The sequence below is a fragment of the Hemiscyllium ocellatum genome, chromosome 6 (assembly GCF_020745735.1).
Source record: "Hemiscyllium ocellatum isolate sHemOce1 chromosome 6, sHemOce1.pat.X.cur, whole genome shotgun sequence".
Lineage (NCBI taxonomy): Eukaryota > Metazoa > Chordata > Chondrichthyes > Orectolobiformes > Hemiscylliidae > Hemiscyllium > Hemiscyllium ocellatum.
Genome location: NC_083406.1, coordinates 52,558,085 through 52,576,292, shown reverse-complemented (window position 1 = coordinate 52,576,292; position 18,208 = coordinate 52,558,085). Strand labels below are relative to the sequence as shown.

General features: G+C 42.1%; 1 protein-coding gene across 3 annotated transcripts in view; it reads left to right on the top strand.

The window, feature by feature from the left end:
• The window catches only part of amotl1 (angiomotin like 1), a 244,441-nt gene that overhangs the window by 49,922 nt on the left and 176,311 nt on the right, over positions 1-18,208 (top strand). For all 3 annotated transcript variants that reach the window (XM_060825947.1, XM_060825948.1, XM_060825949.1), the window contains exon 4: positions 9,926-10,063. In XM_060825947.1, coding sequence (XP_060681930.1) covers positions 9,926-10,063 — 138 coding nt within the window. The remainder of the gene's footprint in view (positions 1-9,925; positions 10,064-18,208) is intronic.

Here is an 18,208-nt window from a genome sequence, read left to right as displayed (position 1 = left end):
ACCACTACAGTCCATCTGCTGTGGGTTGACCCACAATGCCATTAGGGAAGGAATTTGACCCAGTGACAGTGAAGGAACAGCAATACTTTTCCAGGTCAGGATGGTGACTGGCTTGGAGGAGAACTTGAAGGTGGTGGTGTTCCCATGTATCTGCTGCCCTTGTTCTTCTAGATGGAAATGCTCATGGGTTTGGAAGGTGCCATCTGAGGAGTTTTGGTGAATTTGTGCAGTGCATCTTGGAGATAGTAGCAGCAGCAGTGTGTACTGAGTGTCAGTGATGGAAGGAGTGGATTCTTGTGGATGTAGTGTCGATCAAACGAACTGCTTTGTCCTGGCAAGTTTCTTGAGTGCTGTTGGAGGTGCACTCATCCAGGCAAGTGGGGAGTATTCCATCACCCTCCTGACTTGTGGAAAGTGAGTTCTGCAGATGCTGGAGAGTCGGAGTCAAAAAGTGTGGAATTCCTGAAGAAGAGCTTATGCCCAAAATGTTGATTGTCCTGCTCCTTGTCTGCTGTCTGACCTGCTGTATTTTTTCCAGTGCCCCAACCTTTTGATTCCTGACTCGTGTCTTGTAGATGGTGGACAGGCTTTGAAAAGTAAGGAGTTAGTTACTTACTTACCGCAGCATTCCTGGCTTCTGACCTGTTCATGTTTATGTTTATGTGGTGAGTCCAGTACAGTTTCTGGTCAATGATAACCCCCCAGATGTTGATAGTGGAGGTTTCAGTGATGGTAACACCACTAAATGCCAAGGGACTGTGGTTAGATTGTTTCTTATTCATGGTGGTCAGAGCCTTGCATTTGTGTGGCACGAATGTTACTTGTCATTTGTCAGCTTAAGCCTGGATATTGTCCAGATCTTGTGGCATTTGAGCATAGACTGCTTCAGTATCTGAGGAGCCCTGAATGGTGCTGAACATTGGCCAACATCCCCATTTCTGACCTTAGATGGAGGGAAGGCCATTGATGAAGCAGCTGAAAATGGTTGGGCTGAAGACACTACCCTGAGGAACCCCTGCAGATATGTCCCGGAGCTGACCTCCATCAATCACTGCATTCTTCCTATGTGTCAGGTATGACTCTAATCACTGGAGAGTTTGCCTCTATACCCATTGATTCCAGTTTTGCAAGGGATCCTTCATGCCAAGGGCTGTCACTTGCACCTCACACCTGGAATTCAGCTCTTTTGTCCATGTTTGACAAAGGCTGTAATGAGGTTCAGAGCTGAGTGGTCCTAGTGGAACCCAAAGTAGGCGTCACTGAGTAGGTGCTGCTGATAACTCTGTTGATGACACCTTCCATCACGTTATTAATCATTGAGTGTAGATTAATGGAGTGGTCATTGGCCAAGATGGATTTGTCTTGCTTTTTATGTATACAACATACTTGGGAAATTTTCCACATTGTCAGGTAGATACCAGTGTTGTAACTGTACTGTAACAGCATGGTAGCAGAGCAGCATGATCTGGGGCACAAGTCTTCAGTACTATTGTTAGAATTTTGTCAGGGCCTGCAGACTTTGGATACTGCAATGTCTTCAACCATTTCTTGACATCACATGGAGTGAATTGAATTAGCTGAAGATTAGTATTTCTAAGGTTGTGGACCACTGGTGGAGGCCAAGATGGATCATCCATTTGACACTTCTGGCTGAAATTGCTGCGAAAGCTTCAGCCTTACCTTTTGCACTGTGCTGGGCTCTGTCATCATTGAAGATGGGAATATTTGTGGAGCCGTCACCTCCATTTAGTTGTTTAATTGTCCACCACCATTCACAACTGGATATGATAGGATTGCAGAACTTAGACCTGATGTATTGGTTGTGGGATCATTCAGCTCTATCACTTGCTGCTTATGCAACTCTCCCAATTTTGGAACTAACCCCCAGAGTTAGTGAGGAGGGCTTTGCAGGAACAACAGAGCCAGTTCTGCTGTTGTCTTTGCCAGTGCCTAGATCGATGCCAAATAATTGTCTAGTTTCATTTCTTTGAGACTTTGTAGTTACTGGTACAGCTGAATGGCTTGCTAGGCCATTTCAGGCGGCAACCATCATCACTAAACAACAAGAAGTTTTATTTATTTAGTTTTTCGAAAATTGTTAACGTTCTCAGGCAGTGCACAGCAGATTGAAAAATTGACATCAATCAGAACAGACATAAAGATATGTGAGCAAAACCTGGATCAGATGTAAGATTTACAAGTGTCGTAAAGGAAGAGAGAGATGAAGGAAAGTTTGGAGAGGCATTTCCATAACGTAAAACCTAGAAAGTTGTAGACATGATCACCAATGATTGGGTAAAAGAAGTGGAACATTCACTAGAGGCCATTGTTTGAGGAACGCACAGTGCTTTGAGAGTTGTCGCATTGTAAGCAGTTACAAAGATAAACAGAAACAAGGTGCTGGAAGAATTGAAGCATAAAGTTGAGAATATCAAATGGAGGCTTTGATTTGTATTAATGTAGGCCTAGAAGCAAAGGAATAACTAATGAATAGAATTTGGTGGAGTTAGATCCAAGTCTCTTCTGTTTATATTCTGTTTATATTTATGAATGGTGGAAGACAGGAAGCTGACTGAGTATGAGAATACTGAACTGGAGGTAACATGCATGCATGAGCATTTCAAACCAGATGGACTGATCAAACATGAAAATTGTCATATTATTGAGGCAAAAATTGTCAGTGTTAGGGATGAAAAGTAATTTAAGAGCATATGAGTTTCAATGCCAGAATTCAGTTCAGAAAGCAACCAAGGAGAAATACAGCTGGGAAAGAGTCCACTTCAATTACCCCAATGTTTAACTGGGAAACTTTTCAAATAATTCAGAAATAAATGCCAGACACACAGTCTGACAATTGCAGTGGAAGGTCAGAGAGAGATAACAATGAGGTAGAGCTAAATATCATCAGGCAACATAGCAAACAGATCTTCACAGGATGAAGTAAAAAAAATACACTTGGTTGTGCATATTCATAGCCTACAAATGCAGCTGCAGTTAATGTATCTCTGCAGTGGCATACGGAGGAGGGAGGAGGGTTAAAGGAAAAAATGTTGATCTGGACTACTAACTCAGAAACTCTGTAGCATTTCTTAAATAAAGGCCAGCATTTGCCTTTTAGCTTTTTTCCACTGCATCGTTATGTCTTTGATAGAACAGCACAAACGTTATATTTTTAGGTGTGAACAAATTTCAACTTGATTGGAACTTCCTACCAGACATGATACAGTGGCATAGTATGAGGATAGTGGCCTATACTGTCAAATAAACAAAAGTTTATTGCACTCAATAAGCAGCTCATTCATTTCAACAAAAATCAAGTAAAAGAAAGGGACTGAGATAATCTGCCACGTTTTTTTTTGCATCAACATTGAACTAGGCTTTTTTTTACCCAGCATTTCTCCTTTTCACCTCCCTCATACAACTGATAAAAACTTAAGTTATCTCGAGACTGTGACTTGAAAAAAGTCTTGGGATTTACATATTAATCAATTGAAACCTGCATCCCTATTCTTAACAGCAATCTAGGTTTGTTCAATACATCTCATCAGTGTATGGCACTTTGATCTTTCTTTTATTATAAATTCCTTGTCTTATGATCCTGCCCCACTAGCTATCTGACAAAGGAGCAGTGCTCAAAAAGCTCGTACTTGCAAATAAACCTGTTGGACTATAACCTGGTGTTGTGATTTTTAACTTTGTAAAGGCCAACAAATGTTTAGAAATGACTTTCAAAAACATTAAATCTTAAAAACGTAGACCATTATGTGATAAACCCACTTCCTTTGTGCCACCTCAGCAATTAAGTTAAGGATGGGAAAGTCCATGGTAACCTTCTCAATTCTCCAACAGTTAAGGCACTTAGATGGTAAATTAACAGCTGCTTAAGCAACTTAATGCACTACAACCCAAAGTGACTGCCTTCCCAACCTGGAGGCCAGGAAGATGTAAGGTACCATTAAAAGAACATAGATGACAGCAACTGATTGAATCTAAAGCAACAGCTTATTTATTTTAAAATGGAATAATTCACTAAGAAAAAAGAGAAATTTACGACAATAAGCTTGAGATTTGCAATGGAGATTTGCAAACTAATAAACTGTAAATGGAAAGTGTTCACTACATGAAAAATAAATATGAGTGGATCACTTATAATGGACAATGAAGCTTAAGGGTTTATCCATTAAGAAGCAAAGAAACTATTCCTGAACCGATTACATTTATGACCTATTGAGGATAGATTAACAATCTTGTGTTGTGGCAGGGCAATTATTTATTTTAAAAATATATAGTTTCATTGGAGTGAGGGGAGGTTAGTGTTCAAACAATTGGCTCCAAAGGTGCAAATTATTTCTCATTCTGTTCAATCAGGTACGCAAACAAATCAACATGATTTTAAACTCCCAAACATTATTATTTTTTAAAAAATGAGGTCTGCAGATGCTGGAGATCACAGTTGAAAATGTGTTGCTGGTTAAAGCACAGCAGGTCAGGCAGCATCCAAGGAATAGGAAATTCGACGTTTCGGGCATAAGCCCTTCATCAGGAATGAGGAGAGGGCACCGCCCTCCTAACCTGCAATCTTCTTCCTAACCTCTCCGCCCCCACCCCACTCCGGCCTATCACCCTCACCTTGACCTCCTTCCACCTATCACATCTCCATCGCCCCTCCCCCAAGTCCCTCCTCCCTACCTTTTATCTTAGCCTGCCTGGCACCCTCTCCTCATTCCTGATGAAGGGCTTATGCCCGAAACGTCGAATTTCCTATTCCTTGGATGCTGCCTGACCTGCTGTGCTTTAACCAGCAACACATTTTCAATTATTATTTTAATGATCATTATGCAGAATAAGAAAAAACACTATAACATTAAACAGGCAATATAAATAATAAGAATGAATGGGGACCTGGGGAAGGGTTAGGGGGCCTTGACTTTTTTTCAGCTAAAGTGACATATAATTACAAAATATTGGCTGGCACGGTGGCACAGGGGTTAGCACTGCTGCCTCACAGCACCAGAGACCCGGTTTTAATTCCCACCTCTGGCAACTGTCTATGTGGAGTTTGCACATTCTCCTCGTGTCTGCGTGGGTTTCCTGCGGGTGCTCCGGTTTCCTCCCACAATCCAAAGATGTGCTGGTTAGGTGATTTGGCCATGCTAAATTGCCTGTAGTGTTAGGTGAAGGGGTAAATGCAGGGGAATGAGTCTGGGTGGGTTGCTCTTCGGAGAGTCGCTGTGGACTTGTTGGGCCGAAGGGCCTGTTTCCACACTGTAAGTAATCTAATCTAATTCTAGGAATTTCTGAAACTGTATGTGAAACTTTCTGATGCACTGACCATTATTTTGTACATATATTGATCACTTTTACACTGAAGAGAATAGGTAAACCTCACATTTGGAGACATTATAGCTGGACTGTTAATCCAGATACTCAGCTAATATTCAAATCCTGCCACAACAAATGATGGAATTTAAATTTACTAAAAAAGAATCTGGAATTAAGAATCTGAATCTATTGTTGATTGCTGGGAAAAATCCATCTGGTTCACTACTATCCTTTGGGGAAGGAAATTATCATTCTTACCTGGTCTGGCCTATGTGTGACTCCAAACCCACAGCAATGTGGTTGACTTTTAATTGCTCTCTGAGCAATTAGGGATGGGCAATAAATGCTGCCAGTCTGGTGACACCTCATCCTGTGAATGAATGAAGGGGGGAAAAATGTATATTTTGGTGTGCCATAGTTTGATAATATCCATATCAATCACTTCAATGTAATAAAATAATCTGGTATTTTAAGGGCAGACAATTTACTGTACTGGTTCTAACCTAGCAATGATAAATATCTATACCTATAAACAGAAATCACTTTGAGTATTAAAAAAGACTTTTATTTCGCATCTTTCACTATCTCAATATATCTAAAGTGTTTTACAGCCATTGATTTTTTTTTAAAACACAATACCTTTTATAAACAGAAAACTCAGCAGCAATCTGCACACAGCAAACTCCCACAAACGCAATATGGTGATGATGAGCAGTACTACTGTCATTGAAAGGCTGATTATGGACAAGTATTGTCCAAGACATTTAGGATAACACCCCTGCTCCTCTTCTAATTAATATCGTAAAGACTTTTATATAAAAAAACAGTAAGCAGATAGGAGCTTGGTTTAACATCTCAAGGACTGCACAAAACACCACATAGGACAAGCAGGAAGACAGCTAATGATCTGTATCCATGAACACCAACTCGCCACGAAATGACACGACACGACCAGCTATCCTTAGTAGCCACACACGCAGATGACAGGCAACATGTGTTCGACTGGGACAACACTACTATTATAGGACAAGCCAGATGGAGAACAGTCAGGGAATTCCTAGAGGCATGGCACTCATCCACAGATTCTATCAACAAACACATCGACCTGGACCCAATATACTAGCCACTGCAGTGGACAGCTGGAACTGACAACTGGAAGCGACAGAGACAAACCACTATAAATGCTGGAGGAAACAACACAGAAGCACTTCACAGGAGGCTCCCAAGCACTGAGGATGTCACCTAGACAGGGGACAAAACGTTTGCAACACAAATTCCCAGCTCGGCGAACAGAATCACAACATTAACGTCTCATCCAAAAGATGGCACTTTGAACAGTACAGCATCCTCTCAATTTGATGCTAGTGTCAACAATGTGGGTTCAATTCCTGTACCAGCTGAGCTCACCATGAAGGTCGCACCCTTTCATCCTCACCTCTCAGTTGATCCTCAAGTTAAACCACCACTAGTCGTCTCTCTCTCTCTCTCTCTATCTTTCTGACAAGAGAGCAGCCCTATGGTCTTCTAGGATGACGACAATTTTATTTTTAGTGTCAGTCTTGACTGCTGTGCTCAAATCCCTAGAATGAAGCCAGAATCATCTGATTCAGGGGTGAGAGTACTAACAATTTAGTCACACATGAGAAATGGTGTTCTAACCAAATGTCCAGTTGAATGCAACTACCATGCCTTTTCTGCTTGCAAAACCCAAAAAATCCTATGTTTTTTCAAGGCATGAGCTTGAAAATAATTTAAAATATAAAAATACAAGGAAAGCAATTTCCAGAACAAGCAGACATTTAGAACAATTTCTTCATTGTTGTGAAAGGATTTCATATCATGTCACTAAATACAAACCAAAAGAAATATGGATGCTGGAAATCAGGTACAAAAACAGAAATTGTTGGTAAAGCTCAGACATTCTGAGGAAGGGTCATTTGCCCTAAAAAATCAACTCTGATTTCTCTCCATGGAGGCTGCCAGACCTGCTGACCTTTTACAGCAATTTCTATTTTGTTTCATACCTTGCTACTTCTGAAATAGTAACCACAATGCTCCCATTGTTTCTATATGGTTTTTAAACATTAATGAGCAGATTGCCATACAGTCAATTCCACATTTAAATCTATTTGAGATTAGTCAAACAGTCATTAACATATAAATAGGTGGAACTTGGAGACAAATGGCCATGACATCAACATTGCATCCGTGGCATCAACCTAACTGAGGAATTTGGAAAGTCAAAGCTACTGATCCTAACATATCCAAGCTAAAACTTGTTAAAATTTGCATTCTTAAAATGCAAATAATTTTGAACACATGATTGAATATGTTGATACTTCTATCTTGGAAACAATTATGTTGTCAAAAAAGTTTGCAAGAATTCAGTTTCTGTTGTACGCATCAACAGTGCACCATTAATGCAGAAGCTAAAAACATCTAAATGGACAGAACATAAAATGCAGATACATATTTGAGAGAACTGCAAGAAGCCCATAACATATTTAAAAGAAGCAGTTATCTAAGGGTAACATGGTGGCTCAGGGGACCCATCTGCTGGGGGAACATGTTCAATTCTGGCCGAGGATGATTGTCCATATGAAGTTTGCACATTCTTCCTGTGTATGCATGGGTTTCCTCTGGGTGCAACAGAGGTTTCTGACTACAGACCAAAGGGGCATTGATGAGGTGGATGGGCCATGCTAAATTGTCCATAGTCATAGAGTCATAGAGATGTACAGCATGGAAACAGACCCTTCGGTCCAACCTGTCCACGCTGACCAGATATCCCAACCCAATCCAATCCCACCTGCCAGCACCCAGCCCATATATCTCCAAACCCTTCCTATTTATATATCCATCCAAATGCCTCTTAAATGTTCCAATTGCACCAGCCTCCACCACAACCTCTGGCAGCTCATTCCATACACGTACCATCCTCTGCGTGAATATGTTGCCCCTTAGGTCTCTTTTATATCTTTCCCTTCTCACCCTAAACCTATGCCCTCTAGTTCTGGATTCCCCGATCCCAGGGAAAAGACGTTGTCTATTTATCCTATCTATGCCCCTCATAATTTTGTAAACCTCCATAAGGTCACCCCTCAGCTTCTGATTCTCCAGGGAAAATAGCCCCAGCCTGTTCAGCCTCTCCCTATAGCTCAAATCCTCCAACCCTGGCAACATCCTTGTAAATCTTTTCTGAACCCTTTCAGGTTTCACAACATCTTTCTGATAGGAAGGAGACCAGAATTGCACGCAATATTCCAACAGTGGCCTAACCAATGTCCTGTACAGCTGCAAAATGACCTTCCAACTCCTGTACTCAATACTCTGACCAATAAAGCAAGGCATACCAAATGCCTTCTTCACTATCCTATCTACCTGCGACTCCGCTTGTCGAGGGATGTGCAGGCTAGGAGAGTTAGCCATAGGAAGTGCAGGATTACAGGGTGCCATAGCCATAGGAAATTCAGGATGCTTGGTTCTGGGTGGAATGCTGTTTGGAGAGTTGGTGTGTACTCAATGGGTCAAATGGCCTGCTCCCACACAGTAGAGATTCTATGATTCTAAGAAAAGCTTGGATAAAAATAAATAAAAGTGACAGAATCATAGAGCTGTACAGCATGGAAATAGACCCTTATGTTCAACTCATCCATACCGACCAGATATCTTAAATTAATCTAGTCCCATTTTCCAGCATTTGGCCGCTATCCCTCTCAACTCATCCTGGTCATGTACCCATCCAGATTCCTTTTATTGAATTTTGTAATTGTACCGGCCTCCACCACATCCTCTGGCAGTTCATTTCATACATGCACCACCCTCTATGTGATAAAGCTGCCCATTAGATCCATTTTAGATCTTTCCCCTCTCAGCTTAAACCTATGTTCTCTTGTTTTGGACTCCCCTGCTCTACTCTTCACTCATTGCCCCTCATGATTTTATAAACCTCTGTAAGTTCACCCCTCAGCCTCCAGTGCTCCAAGTAAAATAACCCCAACCTATTCAGCCTCTCCTTACAGCCCAAACCCTCCAATCCTGGAACATCCTTGTAATCTTTTCTGAACTCTTTCAAATTTAAACATCTTTCCTAAAGCAGGAGACCAGAATAGGAACGCTTAATACAAAAAAAAGAAAGTTTCCAGTATGGTGAGATGTGGTTACAAAAATCTGCTGCAGGATTATTCTTCGAATCTGAAATAAAAATCTATCTGTTTTGGCGATGAGTTAGTTAATGTCCAAAGGAATATCCAGTAACAGATTTGGAGCAGCCCAGGAACTGTTCCTCCTTGATCTATCTAGACAAACCCTAAATCCTTCTGGAATCCCCATATTTATTAAAATAGCATGAACGTTTTTAAAATTGGCATATAGAATCCTTGATAAACCTCTGTGTTATAATAATATAAACAGCCTTGCAGATCTTCTCCCCATTGCAGTCTATAATGTAGTTCTGTTGACTGGCGCTAGGACCTAAATGAGCCACGGTCTGGTGAAGTAGGTAAAGCGCTAACATTCCTCTCATTCCGATGTGAATGGCGCTGATTGTTGGGTTTTGGTGCTGCTTGTTCGTCTCTGACTAAAACCATTTTTCCTGTATTAGCCTTTAGGTCATCCCAGTCGGTTACCCTTTCCAGCTCTTCTCGGAATTCGGAGGGAAATTGGAAGTTACGTGGATTGTCTACAAATTACAATTTCCAGCAAACATTGAGAAACTCATTTTTGGAGGAGGCAGCTGAAGGTAACAACCTAATCAGAAATAACTGTCGACCGGACCAGTTTGAGGAATATGGTGAAAGTTTGCAGAGTTGCTTGGATTTCTGGTTCCGCGGTTCTCTGCGCTCCTAAATGTTTTCGGGGTATTGAGGGTTATGTTTAATTACAAAGAGGAAATGTAAAGTTAGAGTATGTGGGAATACCCTGTTGTTCTCGTCTGACGGCTGATGAATGAGAAGCTCATGGCGGAGAGGTGGCAGCTGCCAGGTCACCGACATGTTTTATGATTTTTTTTAGTTTTTTTTAATTTTAGAACAGAAACTGTTGTCAGTTATCGTAAATATACACGAGTATCATTACAGAAGAACTGAGTTAATTATTGCAAGTACGAGAGGGAAAATAGTCCTGAATGCGTGGCTTTCAGTTGTATGATCGGTTTTTGTGATGTAGAATTCACTTGTGACCATATAAATTTACACACTGACTTGCAGAGTTCTTTTTAGTCCATGGGACTATTTTACTAATAAGTTAATACAACACAATTGTAAATATACCTACATTTTAAGTTCGGAATGTTTTAATTTTGTAGAGCTGTAAACTAGTTCAGAGTTGGTCCAAAGGCTATTTGTGTCTCTAGCTGGTCACTGCTTTGCCTTTTGTTTCCCCCTGTACAGTCATATTGAATGCTTATATGGTGAACAGTCAGTGAAAATAGTTCTAAAGTACTGAAGTGTCCATATTTCTTTTGTTGCAGTTCATATGTAAATAAGCATTTGAAAAAGATTCTCAGTTGTGGCAGGCCTGTTCGCATTAAAGAAAAGATTAGAGGTAACTTCCAGCTCATGTGCAATTATTTTGCGCTCGAAAATGGGCAAAATGCCTTTAAGAAGTCATCTAAGTAGTTCTTCCGTAACTCTGGGTCGACGTTCGTTCTGATTTTCATGTTCACACGTATGCTGTAGCCAAGAAATTTTTAAATATATCTTAAAATCGGCACTTTTTTCTGCCTTACGCTTAACACGTTTTCCAGCTATGGACAGCATGCTAGTGATACGCATTTTTAGCAACACCGAAGGGGTCTTTAACTATTTGCATGAAGCTTTTACTGATACTTTCCCTCCTCCAATTCTCTTTCACGCCCACAATCTCCACTTGAACCCGTCTGTTTGCAACATGACTTGGAGATGAGCTTCTAGTTATTTATCTTCTCCATCGTTAACATCGCCTGGCTCCACCTCCATAGCAGAAGATGTCTCTGCCTGTTTCAACCCGTTTGCTTCTAAAGCCTCTTTGATGTCTTTGTTACCTCAAGGTTCAACTATTTTAATGCTTATCTGGCTGAACTCAACTTTACTGAGGGTAGAAAAGCAGACTTCATTCTTAACTGTGCTGTCTTTATCACTCACCAACTGCTGTCAATTGACACTCTGATCATCAACATCTTGCCTGTATTTTATAAAGTTCTTAGTGTATGAATTCTTCCACAACCTTACTCCTTCTGAAACCCTACAACCGTCTGAGAATTGCCTGCTCCTCCTATACATCTCCAATTATTTGGCATGCTATTACTGCTTGCACCTTCATCCATTTGGCGCTAAACTCTGCAACTCTTCCCCCTAAGTCACCTGCCTCTCTTAGCTTAAGATATTCCTTAAAATCTGATTTGTTGAAGCTTTCAGTCACCGATCCTAATATCTCCACCTATGGCACAGTGTCTGTTTTTAATTGATTATGATTTGGAGATGCCGGTGTTGGACTGGGGTGTACAAAGTTAAAAATCTCACAACACCAGGTTTAATTGGAAGCACACTAGCTTTCGGAGCGTAGTTCCTTCATTAGGTGCTACCACTTTTACATTGGCAGATTGTGTGCCAATCTACATTTTTTTGGCCACAATATACATTGTGCCACAAAAATTCATTTTCTCATTGAGCTACTGCAGACTATTAAATTGAGCACCATGATTCCCCACCTCCAAACTCGTAAATACCAAACTGATGCTATCTCATATTGACATCTTAAGTGTCACATTAAATGAAGTGCCCCAAAATCATCCCTGTTTTCTTTTCTGAATAACTGTGGTGAGCCATCTTGCCAATGCCACCTTGCCTCCCTACCCCACACACACATGCACATGTGGGCAGCACGGTGGCACAGTGATTAGCACTACTGCCTCTCAGCGCCAGAGACACGGGTTCAATTCCCAACTCAGGCGACTGACTGTGTCGAGTTTGCATGTTCTCCCCGTGTCTGCGTGGGTTTCCTCCGGGTGCTCCGGTTTCCTCCCACAGTCCAAAAATGTGCAGGTTAGGTAAATTGGCCAGGCTAAATTGCCCGTAGTGTTAGGTGAAAGGGTAAAGGTAGGGGTATGGGTGGGTTGCGTTTCGGCGGGTCGGTGTGTGGTCTTGTTGGGTCGAAGGACCTGTTTCCACACTGTAAGTAATCTAATCTAATTGCATACACCAAAGAAAATTGCTTTAAACAATTCCTCATTTCTAAAAACTTTTTCAGGTACCAAGTTTGCCACTCATCAGATTCAAAATCTGATGAGTGGCATTTGTTTTAGCTATTTTAAAGATTAAATATATTAAGAAAGGACTACAGTATTTTTGTTTTTAACTTACCTTCACTTCTTCCTATTTGTCCTACTTTGCATATGTACTAAAGTTTTCAATTAAGATTGTTGTTAATTTGCCTGTTTCACAGATCGTTACATTTCCCCCATTAGAATTATTAAGCTTTGCATAGAATGTCAATTGCACTGCCGAAAACTTTCCTCCCTTCTTGGTGTCATATAACATAGAAGAGGCCTTTTGGCCCAATATGGCTATGTTGACCTATCTACACTAATCCCACTTTCTAGCATTTGGCCCATAATCTTGAATATTATAACATTTCAATTGCACATTCACATTCCTTTAATTAAAAGCTGTGAGGTTTGCTGCCTCTACAACTACACTACAGGCAGTGTATTCAGTTTCCCACTATCCTCTGGGTGAATTTCTTTTTCTTCATATTCCCTCTAAATATTTACCTTTTTAAAATTGTGCTCCCTCACCATTGACCCTTCAACTAACGGAAGCAGCTATTTCCTATCCACCCTGTTCATGCTCATCTTAATCTTGTATAACTCCATCAGGTCCTCCCTCAACCGTCTCTGTTCTAAAGGAAATAGTCAAGCTTACCCAACCTCTCTTCATACCTAAATTGTTTCAATCCTGGCAACGTCCTGATGAATCTCTCCTATATGACCTCCAGTCACAATTTTCTTATTAGTGCAGTGATCAGAACTGCATAGAGTATTCCAGCTGTGGAATAATCAAAGTTTTTTCCACCTCCTGCATGGCCTCCCAGCTCTTATAATTTATGCCATGACTGACAAAGGTAAGTGTCCCATGTTCCTTCTAATTTCTTTAGTATCCTACTACCCGATTAAGCTGTTCTGCTGCCTTCAGGGATGTGTGGATCAGTACCCTAAAACCCATCTATTCCTCTGAGTGATTCCCTTCTCTTGTTAGCACTTCCAAAGTGCGTCACCTCACACATTTTATTGTTAAATTCCATCAGGCACTGATCTGCCCATTTGACCAACACAGCTATATCTCTTCTAACCTCACGCCTTCTTTCTCATGATTAACCATCTAACCAATCTTTCTGTCATTTACAAACTTACTTCTCAACACCAGCTCCCCACATACTCTTCTATATCATTGATGTCTCTCACCAACAATAAGGGACCTAGCACTGATCCTTATGGTACATCACAATTTAAGATTGGGAGTCATTGAAGTATTAATCACTCTTACCCTGTGTTTTACACCATCTGATGATATTTATGTGCTATATCTATATGATGCTATATCTATATGTTTGGAGATTTTACTGTCAAGAATTTCCTGCTAGATTTATTTGTATTACATTGACCTCTGTCAGAGATGATAAATTAGATTAGATTAGATTGCTTACAGTGTGGAAACAGGCCCTTCGACCCAACAAGTCCACTCCGACCCGCCGAAGCGCAACCCACCCATACCCCTACATTTACCCCTTACCTAACACTACAGGCAATTTAATATGGCCAATTCACCTGGCCCGCACATCTTTGGACTGTGGGAGGAAACCGGAGCACCCGGAGGAAACCCACACAGACACGGGGAGAACGTGCAAACTCCACACAGTCAGTCGCCTGAGTCGGGAATTATAAGCAAGCAATGCTGGTCAAATACTAAAGGACTGTGTAGTATAGTAAAAACTCAACAGCTTAATTATGCTTAATATCACAAATCTCTGAACATTTGTTTTATTTCTGATTTGTATTTTACCACAAGAGATCAACGTACAAAACTGTATTTCAGCTTCATCCAGTTCTGACAATGTGGTAATACTAGGACTACTGAAAAGTCTTATTATGTTTCTAAGAGGAAGTCTGGTGAAAACTATATCATCTGGCCCATGTTTTGATGCTGAAATTGAACTTGACCAGTTAACCCCTTAACAACAGTGTTTATTGTAGTCAAATTCAAGAAAGTTGAAGCTGGAATATTCTGTTCAGCATTTTACAAATGATGGAAGTTAGATGTCTAATGAACTGTAAGGATATGGTGCTTGATTACAAGAGACTAGGAGAAAGTGAGGACTGCAGATGCTGAAGATCAGTATCAAAAAGTATACCACTGGAAAGCGCAACAGATCAGGCAGTATCCGAGGAGAAGGGGAGTCGACGTTTCGGACATAAGCCTTTCAGAAAGATAAACAAGAGAGTTGGGGTGGAGCTGAGGGGAATGTAGCTGGGAAGGCGATTGGTAGATGGAAGTGGAGGGTAATGGTGATAGGTCGGAGGGGAGGATGGAGTGGATAGGTGGGAATGAAGCTGTACAAGTAGGACAGTTCAAGAGGGCGGTGCCAAATTGTAGGGTTGGATCTGGGATGAGGTAGAGGAGGGTGAATTTTGGGTTGAGGTGGGGGGGAGGGGAGATATCTCTTTCCCCCACTTCTCCACCTCCACCTCGTCCCAGATCCAACCCTCCAACTCGGCACCATCCTCTTGAATTGTCCTATCTGTCCATCTTCCTTCCCACCTATGTACTTCACCCTCGCATTCAACATATCACCGTCATCCCCCCACCTCCATTTTACCTAAAGCCTTCCCAGCTACCTTTCCCCAACCTCATCTCCACCCTCCTATTTATCTCCCTGCTTCCCCAACCCAACACATTCCTGATAAAGGGCTTATGCCCGAAACATCAATTCTCCTGCTCCTCGGATGCTGCCTGACCTGCTGTGCTTTTTCCGTGTCACCCTTTTTGACCTTGATTTCAAAAGGACAAACAAGTTAGAATAAGATGACACATAAATGCAGTTTAACCCAGTGGATGCGAAGTGATCCATTTTGATGCTAAGACTGAGGAAAGATAACATGAATAAAATGAAACAATTCAAAAGCGTGTTCATGATCTGATGGTACATTTGCACAAATTGTTGATGATGGCAGGGTGTGTTGAGAAGATGATTAAAAAAGCATATGCGATCATCACCTTTATGAATAAAAGCACGGAATGTAAAAGCAAGGAAGCTGTTATAAAACTTGAGAAACTCAACTTTAGCTTCAGCCTCAGCTGTTTTGCTGGATATTGGCTGTTCCCACAGATTGTATTTTCGATGGGGTTGGAGAAGTACCACATAATGTAGGTTGGGTGACTATTAACTTTACCATCATCTTTCCACCTCAATAATATGAGGGAATGGGTGGGTGCTGAATTCAGGTGCTCACCCCTAAACAGAAATATGTAAATAATTAAGAGTCGGAATGGGAATATAGGCATTTTATTAGACTGAAAGAGACTTCCGTGTCCTGACTAATTACAAACACTTACAAACACATTATTTGTCATATTTCTCAGGAATTTGGCAGAAACAGAGACTACCTGCTTAGCACTTGAACACAATAACACAGTTTGTCATTGCTCTTTCCCAAGGCCATTTGTTCCATGTATTCATGCCTTGACCTTTTCTTTTAATTTCTTAAAGATAACAATAGTTTTACCAGAATAAGGGGCTGCTGTCTCATTATAGAGAGATGATTGGTGGTGGTTTAACATAAGGGTCACCATGGCTCGTGAGGGAAGAGGTTGAGAAGGCAACTTCTTCATTGTAACTTCAGCTGGTCGGGAAGGTAAGCGATTGGTATTTAAAGAACTTACCTCGACGCCAACGGTCTTTTCCCGCAGAGAGCGGCGCGAGCTGGGCGGAAGTGAGGTTGGAGCGCATAGCTGGTTGGGAAGGTAAGTGATTGGTATTTGAGTGGGTGTGTTCTAGACCCCAGGCCCTACTTCGTAGGGTGTCCCTCCCATCCTCCTCCTCTAACCTAACTTTAAAGTCCACAGGTAAGCGACTCAGTGTTATTGACTCAGTGTTCTTGTTTTGGAGACAAAGTGTACAGTCATGGCAGCGCAGGCAATGGAATGTTCCTCTTGCAGGATGTTTGAGGTAGGGGTGACCACTGATACTCCTGCCGACTTTGTCTGCAGGAAATGCAGTCAGATCCTGCTCCTCACCGAACGAGTTAAGGAACTGGAACTGGAGTTGGATGAACTGAGGATTATTCGAGAGGGTGATTGATAGAAGCTACGGGGACATAGTTACGCTGGAGAACAGAGGTAGCTGGGTAACAGTTAGAGGTGGGAAGGGGAAGAAGCAGGCAGTGCAGGGTTCCCCTGTGGTCATTCCCCTAAACAATAAGTATACAGCTTTGGAAACTGTTGGGGGGGGACAGCCTTGCAGGTGTAAGCTGCAGTGACGGGGTCTGTGGCGTGAGGTCTGGCTCTGAGACTCAGAAGGGAAAGGGGGAGAGGAGGAGAGCGCTAGTTATAGGGGACCCTCTAGTTAGAGGGACGGACAGGCGGTTCTGTGGACATGGGCAAGACTCTCGGATGGTTTGTTGCCTCCCGGGTGCCAGGGTCCGAGAAGTCTCGGACCGTGTCTTCAGAATCCTTAAGGGGGAGGGTGTGCAGCCAGAAGTCGTGGTACACATTGGCACCAACGACATAGGTAGGAAGAGGGGTGGGGAGGTTATTCAAGAGCTCAGGGAGTTAGGCTGGAAGCTAAAAGCTAGGACAGACAGAGTCGTCATCTCTGGGTTGTTGCTGGTGCCACGTGACAGTGAGGCAAGGAATAGGGAGAAAGTGCAGTTGAACACGTGGCTGCAAGGATGGTGTAGGAGGGAGGGCTTCAGGTATTTGGACAATTGGACTGCATTCTGGGGAAGATGGGACCTGTACAAACAGGACGGGTTGCACCTGAACCAGAAGGGCACCAATATCCTGGGGGGTAGGTTTGCTAGCACTCTTCGGGGGGGTTTAAACTAATTTGGCAGGGGGATGGGATCCGGACTTGTAGTCCAGCAAGTAAACTAGCTGTTTGTCAGGATGTCCAAGAATGTAGGGAGGCTGTGGAGAAGGTAGCACTGACAGGGAATACTTGCGGACACAGAGATGGGCTCAAGTGCGTATACTTCAATGCAAGGAGTATCAGAAATAAGGTGGATGAACTTAAGGCGTGGATCGGTACCTGGGACTATGATGTTGTGGCCATCACGGAAATGTGGATAGATGAGGGACAGGAATGGTTGTTGGAGGTTACTGGTTACAGATGTTTCAGTAAGATTAGGGAGGGTGGTAAAAAAGGAGCGGGGGTGGCATTGCTAATTAGAAATGGTATAACGGCTGCAGAAAGGAAGTTTGAGGGGGATCTGCCTTTGGAGGTAGTATGGGCTGAAGTCAGAAATAGGAAAGGTGCAGTCACCTTGTTGGGTGTTTACTATAGGCCCCTCAATAGCAGCAGAGATGTGGAGAAACAGATTGGGAAACAGATTTTGGAAAGGTGCAGAAGCCACAGGGTCGTAGTCATGGGCGACTTCAACTTCCCAAATATTGATTGGAAGCTCTTTAGATCAAGTAGTTTGGATGGGGCGGTGTTTGTGCAGTGTGACCAGGAAGCTTTTCTAACTCAGTATGTAGATTGTCCAACCAGAGGGGAGGCCATATTGGATTTGGTACTCGGTAATGAACCGGGACAAGTGATGGGCTTGTTAGTGGGTGAACATTTTGGTGATGGTGACCACAATTCTGTGACTTTCACCTTGGTTATGGAGAGAGATAGGTGCGCACAACAG